The 12,416-nt window shown below is 47.6% G+C and overlaps 1 gene segment (V, D, J or C); it reads left to right on the forward strand.

The window, feature by feature from the left end:
* The first annotated feature begins 1,824 nt into the window (after nucleotides 1-1,824).
* The window catches only part of LOC107159688, a 133,267-nt gene continuing 122,675 nt past the window's right edge, over nucleotides 1,825-12,416 (forward strand). Inside the window, 2 exon segments of the V gene segment in view lie at nucleotides 1,825-1,956; nucleotides 2,344-2,640. Of these exon segments, the coding sequence occupies nucleotides 1,908-1,956; nucleotides 2,344-2,640 (346 nt within the window).

Consider the following 12,416-nt stretch of genomic DNA (forward strand, 5'->3'; position numbering starts at 1 on the left):
GATCTCAGGCCATGAAACCTGGATGTGAGGAGATGCTCTTATGCGGCTCTTGGATGCAGCAGGAGCCACATTTCAAACAATTAGGGCAGTGTCCAGGAGCTCTGTGCTGATGGCCACATGGAAATTGGGACCTCACCCGACAACTGTGGAAAGATGACTCTGCCTCAGCCACTGGACCTGGAAGAAGACCCTGAACTTCAGCAAGGAGAGCTGCCCACTGTCTGCTCCATTTCAGTATTCTCAGGCTGAGCTGAGGACCCAGCCTGGACTCCTGAGGAACAGGTCCGGGAAGGAACACACTGCTCAATAGGTGGGAATTTGTTGCTCAGCAACAGAAAACTAAGAGAGACATCACACTGCCATATCTCATCAGAAGGATCAGAAAACTAAACTCAAGAAGCACGTGTCTCACATGGCTCATGGCTGAGGGGACCATCAGCTCTCTGCTCTCTCTGCAGTGTGGTCAGGTTCTGCCTTCTTCTGCACAGAGCTCCTTCTGATCTGTCCACCCCCACACAATCCAGGCTGAACAAGTGGCCTTAAAAAGAAGGAAATGGTGGCATTTCAGGCAAATGGATGGAAGTGGAGAACATCATGACAAAGGAAATAGCCCGACTCTGGAAGGTGAGGATCCAATATCACCCTCCTGTGCAAAAGCTAGAGCAAAGAAAGGGCAGGACAGCCACAGAGGTTCAGTTAAATTAAGAAATATATGGCAGGGTCCTCCGCTGCTGGTGGCCCAAGTTCCACACAATGGAGAGGCTGTGTCAGATGTCCTTGGCTGGGGACAAAAGCAGCACAGCCACGTTGGCCAACACAACACATGCTCTCTCTGTCCCACCTGTGGATTAGGAGGGCTGAAATCAATGTCCCTGTGCAGGGAAAAGGACCTTCTCTCCAAGACACCTCGGGGCCAGTCCCAGGAGAACAGTTGTGTACATGGAACCCCTGACATGGGGAGAGTACCTGGTTGCAGTTCTGACCTAGGGCATCTACTTTAAAACCCAGGGTGGTGGCACCTGCTCCCTAGTGTCCCTGACAAGGAGGAGAACATGGGGAGGGATGTCTCTATCATCTATGAGAGGGAACTAATGCAGAATCCTCCTTGTCCACACTGCCCAGTGGACTCAGGGGTCCATCTCTTGCGAAATGTTTGGTGGCTATGAGTGTCACATGCATGGAGATGACTAGAAAAGATGGCCACCAGTTATACACCTCACCCCAGGAGCTTCACAGTGACTACCTCAGGGGACATGCTCCTTGCCCTCTTCCCTTGAGCAGGGATACTTGATCCTCAGCTGAAACAAGATTTCTCTTCCCACCAGCTTCTTGTCACAATTCTGCTCTTATTTCATTCACGGGGCCAGGAAAAGGTGACATCTAAACTGTCCCTGATGCTCTTGTATTTCTCCAGGTAACGTCAGACACCAGAAGCCCTTGAACCTCTTCAACTGCATGCTGTGGCTGGAGGAAATTTCAAATATCAACAATTGTGAGGTGGCACTTGTCACCTTCTCTTCTCAGCTGAGAGGAAGACAGTAGGATGGTCATATCCCTCACACAGGGTGACCTGCAGGCCACCTACTTATCTGTTCATCTGTGCTGTCTTAGGAGGGCAGGCCCTGGGCACCATGACCCCTCACAGAGTGAGGCTTCCATGATGGGTCTTCGTGCCCACACCACAGGCACCCAGGGCTATAACTCTGCTCTATTTCCTCCAACTGTAGAAGACATCTGATGTCCCTGAGCTTATAAGGAGGCCCCTCCCTCCCTCATTCTCCCCACCCAGCAGTCACCAGGGTATTTGCATGCTGCTCCCTGGGGAGAGCCTTCCTGCAAGGCTGACATAAAAACTCAGCTCTAACCTGCCCTTGACTCACCAGGACTCCTCAGCTCAGCTTCTCAAAATGAGGCTCCCTGCTCAGCTCCTGGGGCTGCTGCTGCTCTGGATCCCTGGTGAGGACAGAAGGGATTAGGAAGGAGAAGGGGGAGAAAGGTGAATGCTGGGCCCCCTATTTTGCCCATGTGTGCTCTGCGCACATGAGAGATGTGCAGGTCTGTCCTCCAGGATGAGGCAGCTGAGGTCAATTTATGTGAAAGATTATTCCATAAGGAGCAAGGGACTGGTTCTGATGAATGTTGTCACATAATACACAGGGGATATTGAAAGGAATTCTAGAGAGGCTCTTAGAGCTTACTCAATTTGAGTTCTTTATGTATATGAGTAGTTTTAGTGTATAAATCAAAAACAAAAATTAATTTAGTCTGAAATGTACAAAAAAAAATGGGATAACTTTTCTTAAAGTTTCTACATAAACTTACATTGCTCTGTGATTTTTACAGGAACCAGTGGGGATATTGTGATGACCCAGACTCCTCTGTCCGAGCCTGTCACCCCTGGACAGCCAGCCTCCATCTCTTGCAGGTCCAGTCAGAGCCTCCTACACAGTAATGGAAAGACATATTTGTATTGGGTTGTGCACAAGCCAGGCCAGGCTCCACAGGGCCTAATATATCAGGTTTCCAACCGCTACACTGGGGTCTCAGACAGGTTCAGTGGCAGTGGGTCAGGGACAGATTTCACACTGAGAATCAGCAGGGTGGAGGCGGAGGATGCTGGGGTGTATTACTGCTGGCAAGGTATTGAGTACCCTCCCACAGTGGTGCAGCCCTGAACAAAAACCTCCCTTCCTGGGTGGCACAGCTGCCACATGAGCTACTAGTCTGCTGCTGCCCAGGATCAACTGGGGATATTGTGCTGACCCAGACTCCTCTCTCTGAGCCCATCACTCCTGGACAGTCAGCCTCTATCTCTTGCAGGGCCAGTCAGAGCCTCCTACACAGTGATGGAAAGACATATTTGCATTGGTTTGCGCACAAGCCAGGCCAGGCTCCAAAGCGCTTAATATATCAGGTTTCCAATAGGGACACTGGGGTCCCAGACAGGTTCAGTGGCAGTGGGTTAGGGACAGAGTTCACACTGAGAATTAGTAGGGTAGAACCTGAGGATGCTGGGGTGTATTACTACTACTACAAGCTAAAGAGTTTCCTGTGCAGCCCCGAACAAAAACCTCCCTGCCTGGGTGGCCCAGCTGCCACATGAGCTCTGGTCTGGGCAGCAGCACAGCAAATTCTCTGCCCTGTGAGAGGAAGGTGCTGGGAACTCAGGGAACAGGTGCAGCTGAGGGCTGTGGACCATGACTGCCTGGGCCACAGCTCACCACACCCATGAGTGGCCCTGTCAGCTGCAGCAGCCTGGCCTGGCATGTGGAGGACAAGCATAGAGATGTCCAGCATCTTCTGAATGAGCAGACATGATGAGCATGGACACTGCAGAGGGAGCAGGACCTGGGCCCTGGGCAGGATGTGGCCAAATTAGTGGAGAGAAGAAGTGAAATGCTAGAAGTCCCTCCAAAAGCTGCTCTATGTGAAATTCAGATTAAAACCTAATATAACAAATAAACAAATAAAACAGAAAAAGGACTTTTCATGCAATAACTAATAAAAGGAACAGCATAAGATTGACTTATTATTTTTGCATGAGGTATTGTATTTCTCTCATTATTACATGTCATGTTCCACAACTAAACACTCAAGGTCACTTCAGTTGAAGTGGGCTCCACAACATACCCACAAAAGGACAGAGTAATACCTTTTGTTAGGGTCATCTGGTGGCTGCTCTGACCTTAAGGGTCCGTGGAATGAGAGAGAGGAGCAAGTGCTGAACCCTTTTATTGGGAAAAAACCATGCAAATGAGGCAAGGGGTCAGGATTCAGGGGGTGGAGTCAGCTTTGTGGTATCTGCTGTCAGCAGATTGACTGACATCTAGGAAGGCCACAACAAAGGCAGAGCAAGAGAAGGGGACACACAAAGGGAGTTTCCATGGAACCTTCTATCCCTAACAGGCAAAGGGCAGGATGACAAAGGAAACAGGTGAGTGTAACTCAACCCTAGGGGCATAAAAGACCAAGTCAGGAGTCATGGCACTACCCTGCCAGACACAGCGATCTTTTAGTTCCCAGGACTGGGAGGCCTGGTCACTCAATGTGGTCCCCACAATTACAGGATTCAACAGAGGTACAGGGATGATACAGACTCCAGTCACCCTGCCTGGAACCCCTCGACTGCCTGCCTCCATGTGGGGAAGGATCAGAGTTAGAAAAGTCATTCATTAGTCTCCCAGAGGGTGGAAGGTTGTCCCTGGGGCCCTGTAGACTCTGGGTCTCTACTGCCTCAAGGCTTCCTAAAGATCCTGGCTAGATGACCCTCAAGTCATGTCACAGTTTTCTAGTTGGGTCACCAGGGCTGCTGATGCTCTGGACCCCTGGTGAGGACAGAAAGGATGAGGAAGGAGAATGTGGTGGAGGGTGAGCTATGGGGTTCCCATTCTGTCCAAGGGTGGGGACCTGAGGGCATCTGCCCACCTCACATGCCTGGGAATGACTGCAGGGAGATGGTCACTCAGGAGAGCCATTATGGTGAAGGTGAATATGATGTTGACCCAAAGGCAGAGCTGGGCTGGGAAGATCAGCAGGAGATGCAGTGGGAGCCCAGGTGCCATCCACTGGCCACAGAAAACACAGCAGGCAGGATCCTAAGAGAGTCCCCTGGGAATGGGGGAGGTGTCCTCTGCTTTCTGACCTAGCCCCTTTCCTCTTCCTGAGCATAGCACATGTCCAGGGAGAATCCCAGACTGAGGTCAGGGCTCAACTCCTGTCCTATATGTCAAGGAGACTCCATGCAACTGCCCAGGTAAGCTGGGTTCTCTTCCCCACACTCAACCTGGAACATAGGTTTGTAATATTTTTTAAAGAAATGTGAGGTAACATTCCCTCATGTATGATTAACAAGTTACCATGAGGAAAACCAATAAGAAAGAAATGATTAATGCAAAGAAAATCAAGAAATCAGGGAAATACTCCAATCTACATTCAAGACTGTATATTTTGACTTCATTGTCTGAGGTTCAGTCTTCCAAGTGTTCTCTGTGTTTTGATGCCTTCTTTTGAATCTAACATTTGGTTTATTGATTCCTTCATTTTCAGGATTTCTGATTGTATTTTTCTCACAATCTCTAACACTTTATTGAAGTGATCTTTTTTTCTGTATTTGAAATGAATAAAACACACTGGATGTATGGGACAGGGTCAAAAAAACCAACAAATGCTTTATAGGCATTCCATAAAATCAGGAGACATTTAATAAGAAAAAAGATTGTAAAAAGTAATAATTCTTGGAAATTTCCCAGATGATAGGAGGATTATGGACATTCAGGTTAACTATGCTTGAAGGTCCCAAATAGGAATAACCTAAAGATGGTCACACTAAAATATAATATAAACAAATTATGAAAATTTACAGAGATAGTTTTGAAAGCTACAAGACAAAAGCAACTCACAACATCCAAGGGAACTTCCATGTGGCTATCAGAAGAAATATGCAGACAGGAGGAAAGAGAATAATGTCTGTAAAATACTAGGAAAAAGACTCTCAAGGAAGAATAACCAGTCATTGACCCACCTTTTCCCCATGCAATTTGTAAGCTATCTTTAAGCAATTATCAAATTTTGCCAGTTTTTGATCCTCATAAAAATAGAATCATGGGTAATGAGCTGTGGTGTATCTGTGGCCTGTGTCACTTGCAGGGATCTTGAAGTCAGTGGCCATTTTCACTAGTGTATAGTATTTCATTCCATGCACTTCCCTTTTTCTATCTATCCATTCTTCCCTTGATTGGCATTTAGCTGATTCAGGTTGAAGTTATCACAGATAATGCTGTGAGGTCCCTGCACATGGGAATCTGTGCACATCTGCATGTGCTCTGAGTGGAAAGCCTGGATCACAGGTACGTGAATGGTCAGGGCAGGTCTCCAACACAGGGACCATTTCACATTTCCAAACACATGAGAATGTTCTAGATCATTCCTCAGACTGCACTCCATGTTTTTCATGGTTCAGTTTTGTGACCTTTCTTCTAAAGGTTTCTGCTGGTTTGTTGGAAATTTCACTCTCTGATGATTATTGATGTTGAGCCTGTTTTATACACCAGGTGACTGTTTGCACATGAGGCTGAGAGAGAAATTTTCCTATGAAGAAGTTTTGTTCATAGTTTTTGTAATGTCATCTGTGTCATAAAAAACTGACCATCTATGCATTTATCTATCTCTGAACACCAATTCTGTTCCACCGGGCATCTTGGCTGAGCTCATCCAGCACCAGGGTCCTGCACCCACAGGGTAAGAACTCATCATGGTTCTTCTCCTGAATGGCCTTCTTTTAGCTTCCTGTCACTCACTGGTTGGTGGAGCACTACTGCATAGAGCAGGGCACACACCTTCAGAGACACCCACTCAGTGGGCCTGATCTGATGGTTGAGTGCTGGGGCTGACAAGGAGAAATAAACAGGGTGCAGAGGAACTTGTCCAGGCCTAGAAAAACCCCACATTGGTCTCAGAGTCTGGCTGCCTCTGAACAGTGCCCTCAGCAGGTGGAGGCAGCAGAAGGATCAGCTGGGGTAGCCCAGCCTCACACTTCTGCTCCCTGGGAGGTTTTTGTCATGGCCTGTGTCACTGTGGGAGGGGAACTGCTATACTGTTGAGAGTAATAAGTGGCAAAATCTTCAGGCTCCGGGCTGCTGATGGTGAGAGAATAATCTGTCCCAGATCCACTGCCACTGAACCTCGAGGGGACCCCAGATTGCAAATGGTTGGTATAATAGATCAGGAGCTTAGGAGCTTGCCCTTGTTTCTGCTGGTACCAGTTTAAGTAATTCCTAATGCCCTGACTGGCCTGGCAACTGATGGTGAGTGTTTCTCCTTGAGATTTAGACAAGGAGGATGGAGACTGGGTCATCGTGATGTCACATTTGGCACCTACAATTGAACACATGAGAAGAAATATGCACACAATTAACAATATCACAAGAGGATTTCCCTGAACACCAGGCAGCACTGATGAAATTGGTCTGAGCACATCCCCAGTGCTGTCCCTCCTTACCTGGGATGCAGAGCAGCAGGAGCCCCAGGAGCTGAGCAGGGGCCCTCATGGCCATGCTGCGTCCTGATGGGCCTGACTCCTGCACAGGGTGTGAACAGCCTTTAAGAAGTCTTCAGGGCAGTGGGCTGTGCTGTTGGCACATGCAAATCAGCAGGGCTGGGCAGGCTGGGCACAGCTGCAGGGAGGCTCCTCTCAGGCCTGTCCAAGTTTCCCAAGGTGTCCCAGCATAGGCCAGGGCAGCACACATTTGCCTGGAGAAAATGTGTTTCCTGAGAGGCCCAGGAGAGAACCATCCCTCGTTCCTGTGAGCAGAGAGACCTCTTGGTCTCATCAAGGTTCAGGACACACTTCTCCTGCTCACTCTCCAACCAAGATGAAGTTCATGAGCTCTGTCACATCCCCACACCCTGCAGGAGGAGTTACTGAACTCTTCCTTTTTATACCTGAGCACAATATTTATTCCAGAGAGGCTTCCTCTACACCTGACTCCTTTAAGACCTGGGCATGTTAAATTATCAGTGTTACCAGCCAGAAATGCAAAGGTGGGTAAGAGGGAGCAACAGAAAGGGACAAAACACACCAAGTGCATGCATCATTGTTGGTAAGGAAGGGAAGGACGTTGACCATGTGTCTGCTGTCCCTTCATCCCAGCTGAGCTCTGGTCCTGCTCACTCTGAAGGCTCCAACACTTCCTCTGACCTTGGCTGCCAAGGTTAGGAGTTGGCCCTTCCACACCTGAAAAGTCAGCTCCCTCCCGGTCCACAGGCTGTGTCACCCATCAGGACACGTGTTCCCTGAGATCCTCTCATTATTGCTTGTACCCCTCCCCCAGCTCCACCTGAGCTTTGACTTCAGAAGCTAAAGGTCTCCTTTACCAACTGCTTCTTTGCCCTGAGTCTACCTTGTTTCCTAACCTGTCTTTATTCTGTCACCAAATCTTACCCAGGTCCTAAGAGAATCTGTAAGCAGGCAGACAAATTAATGGAGAGCTTCTATTTTACCTCAAATATAATTCAGGGTGGATTCATTACTCAAAAAACTGTTAAGCTAATTAATATAGACTAATAATGCTGGTAAAATAAAAAGACCTGCTGCAAAATAACACATCATATGAAGAAGGGAGAATAGGGAGAAGGAGGGCCAGGAGGGGAGGGAGGGAGGGAGGGAAAAGGGAAAGATGGGAGGCAGTGGAAGAAAAGGAACACAAACAACATCTAAAAAATAACTTTCAACCCAAGTTTCTACAGCTAGAAAACAGAGATTTTTAGATTGAAGAAAATATAGAAACCTTTCAAATAGGAAATGCCCACATGACACATCCAGGCAAAGGTGGGTGGCAGTAGATGAAGGTCTCATTTGTACAAAGATGGAAAGCAGGAATGAATTTTATAAACTTTCTTTTCTTACTTAAATGTCTGTGATAGCTAATGGAACCTGTCCTCAAAATTATAAGGAGGCACCCTGGGGTGTGTAACTTATCACAGTCAAATGCCTGAGGACAGCACAGTTGACAACTGTTTCCTGCAGAATCCTGCTGCTAGGAAAGCTGAGAGGATCCTCCAGGCAGGAGGCCTCCAGGGGGACAGTCAGGAACAGACTCAGCCACCAGGATGTCCCAGTGCCCTGCCTCCTGATTCCCTCCAGCTTTTCACACTCTCCCCTCCACACAGGACAGGGCTGGTCTCTTACCAATCCATGACCAGGAAGTGGCCGTGAGTGACTCCAGAGGCCAGGACATAAGATCTCTGCCTACTGACCACTCTTGGAGGAAAACTTCTCCAGGGAAGCCAGAGGACCCCTGGTGAGGACCCCCAGGCAGCCCAGGGCAGGGCCACAGTGAGAACTCCAGCTCCTTGCTATGGCACCATCAGCTGGCCGACATAGGGGAGGCCCCTGGAGACCCACCAGAGAAGTCCTTCCATGGCTTCCCCTGTGGTTAACACTCCACAACACCTGGGGACAAATCTTGAGCCAGAACTACCTGGGAAGCCCCTCCTGATTCCTATCCCACAAAAGAGGAGTGAGAATAAAATGGTCATGGTTGAAATTAGTTGGTGCAATTTCTCATACAGAAATACACAGTGCATGCAGAGAAATAGTAAGAAATTCTAAAAGGATTGGCAAGACTCTAATTTCTGTTCCCTGTAAAGAGCAGCAGTGCTTCCTTGGGTGAGCATGCACACTGGAGTACCTACCTCACATGATGTTATTAGCATCTTATAGTTTTTTTGGCCAAATATGGTGTTGTTCTTCACTATCTCTTCTACTGTCTGACCAGGGAAACAGTGATGTTGCTTCTTTTTAAGAAAATACTTTACAGTAAAAGGTAAAAATAACCTTCAATAAGTTACTTCTTTTCCAGGGCTCCTATCCCACACCAGCTGGAGACCATGGGATCCACAGGGTGCAAACACAAGGAGATGGAGCCTCCTCAGCCTGGGTCCCTGTGACACTATGTGCAGCTGTCCTTGCCTGGCCCTGGAGGAAACAGCCTGAGCAAGATTCTGTGTTGTCCCTGCTGTGACATGGGCAGTGGTGACATCTACCCTCCCTGAGTGCACTGAATGCACAAAAGAAAACTTTAATGACAGCTGAGAGAGACCACAGGGTCTTGTTCATTTCCTAAAATGAGGCGGTCTTAATAGGTAAAAGTTGAAATTAAATTTATGCTTGAAATATAGATCAGCCTCTCAGGGCTGAGGCTCTGGTGAGTTTATCTGCAGGTGCTAATGTTGTGTCCATCCTCTTTGTCCAGGTCAGAGTCCAGATACAGCAGGATAAAGAGGGCCAATATAAACAGTTATAAATACTCTGAATTTGTTTCTTTAGATAATTTAGGACTGAGCTTCTCCTGTCTTCATCTGAGCTCAATGTGAAGAGAATAATCAACCTCCGCCCCACTGCTGTTGTCTATTGGAGCAGTTGGAAGATTAGTTTGAAATTTCTCCTAGTGAATAAAACAACCTGTGCTTTTTATCCTGCATGTGTGTGAACATAAACATGACATTTCTTACCTGAGACATTCAGGTAAGAGGACACTCCAGAGCAATGATTCTCAGGTTACATGGCTCCATGATGCCCATGCTGACACCATCTGGCTTGCTAAAACTTGACCCACCTGAATTTGAGAAGATCAAAAAAGAAAATGATATCGTTGGGCATTTTAGCAGCAAGAGTAGAGTCTGAAACAGCTTCCAGGGTTTACTTCTCTCTCTGGAGTAATTACCCAGTGTCCCCTGCTCTCTCCAGTTCCTGAGCATGATACAAGCATTGTGCAGACACCTCTTCTGAGCTCCCTGCTCCCCTGGAGGATCTGAAGGTGACCTGGAAACAGGGGACTCAGTGCTTCCCTCTGCTGAGTGCTTCCAGGAAGCACTCAGCAGGCTTCCTCTTTAGGGGGCCCTCCTGTGATCAGAGCCAAGCTGAGGAACTGCTTTTGAATCTCAGGGTATTAAGCTATGAGGAGCCAGACCCCTGCCTGACATTTGTCTTCATCCTATATGTAGGAAACAGGCTCACACAGAACATGTGTATGCAGGATGTGTTCTTGGTCCATGCAACTGGATTCCTAGGGCTCTGTCCTCATGGGGACACTCTCCTGACAGCCAAGGTCACAAAATGCCACAGGTTTCTCTGTGCACTGCACAACTTTCTGTCTTCTGATGAGATGTTTTTTAACTACTCTGGTGGGATCCCATCCCATGTTACTTCACTACACACTGCAACCCTGGTCAACTCCACCTGGTGACACAAACAACACAATTCACAGACCAAAGTAATTTCCAGATACAGATTGCCACATTACAAACCAGTACCTTAGATATAAGTCTTCATTCACAAGATAGATCCATTATTATTTTTTTAATTTCTTACTTTTTTTCATATTGAAGTATTTTTGCATGAATTTTAACATTTTAAAAATATTGCATTAAAATAAAATTCATGAAAATACCCACATTGTGGAGCTCCTTACACTTGGCCCCAAGGCCAACGCCTCCCTGCCCTCAGCCTAGTGTGGAGCAAGTCCCATAGATGGTGAGGACACTGGTGACTTTCACACACCAGAGACCCCACCTTCACTGAGGAGGAAACTGGCCTGGAACAGCACCCTCCACAAGGACAACGCAGGGCTCCGGAGCCCATGGGAGAGTCTGAGTGTGGAAGCCGTCCACCCAGACTCCTCAGGAATAAGCTCCAGGGCCCTGAGCTGGGCTAGAACATCAGAGAACAGAGGGAGGGGAGGTAGCCCAGGCTCTGCAGGTGGCCCGGTCCTGAGAGGGGAAAGCACCCCACACACTGGCAGGGGGAAAGGAGGCCTAGGGAGAAGGCTCAACCCAGAGTCTCCCTGGTGCTAGGCAGGCCTCACACTGACCTCAGCCCCAGAAGGGGGACGTTGGTGAGCTCTGCATGTCCTGTCCCAGACTCTGGGGTTGAAAAGTGATCCTCAAGTAATCATCATCATCATCAAGCTACGCCTACCCTCATCAGACCATCTTCTCTGGCTCTGTGGGCTGAGACCCAGGCAGAGTAGTGTGCAGATACTGCCATGAGGTTCCAAAGCCACAGGCCAAGGATGGGAAACTGCATGAGAACCCAGGATGAGGACAATGAGCTTCTAAGTTCCTGAGAGACCTTCAAAGTGTTTACCTGGGGAGGTGGTGGCTTCTTATTTCTGGGGCTGTTGTGTGGTTGTTTAGTTTTGTGGTCATTGTTGTGGTTGTGGTTTTTGGTTTAATACTGAAGAATGAACACTGGGGCACTCTACCACTCAGATTCCCTCCCTCTCTTTTATTTACTTACAAATGTATTTATTTATTTTTATTGTGATAAGTTCTAAGTTTCCCATGCTGGCCGATAACTTCCAGTCCTGCTGTCTCAGCACCTGAGTTCCTGGGATCAAAGGCCAGCACCACCAAGCTCAGGTCTTGGTTTTGTTTCAAGATATTTCTGATTATTATGTGAAAGATAAAAATATGAAGAACCTATTGACCATGAGCCACCTGTCTGCACATTTGCTTCCCATGAAACTAGATCTAACCAAAACAATGAGTCATAACCAAGATCATAGAATGTACCTAGGTTACTCCTCAGACAACTTTATAAGAGAGATGTTATTACTAGCATGTTGGAGATGAGGAACTGAGGCTTGAGCAAAATGAAGTAACTAACCCAATGTCACACACAATTCTTAAGTTGCAGTGTCAAGATTCTAAGTGTCTCTGGTGGGTGTTGCATTAAACATGCCACACCTCCTCCAGCTGGGAAGAAACCTGGGGACCAGAAGAGGCCACTGGTCGCCTATAGGAAGGGTAGGCGTCTAGGTTACATGAAGACATAAGCATATGGGATTAGGATGAATCCACAGGGGACTGAAATATCAACAAAGGGATGTGAGTCTGCAGGTCTCAGGTGGAAATTC

This window comes from Marmota marmota, unplaced genomic scaffold (assembly GCF_001458135.2).
Source record: "Marmota marmota marmota unplaced genomic scaffold, marMar, whole genome shotgun sequence".
NCBI lineage: Eukaryota > Metazoa > Chordata > Mammalia > Rodentia > Sciuridae > Marmota > Marmota marmota.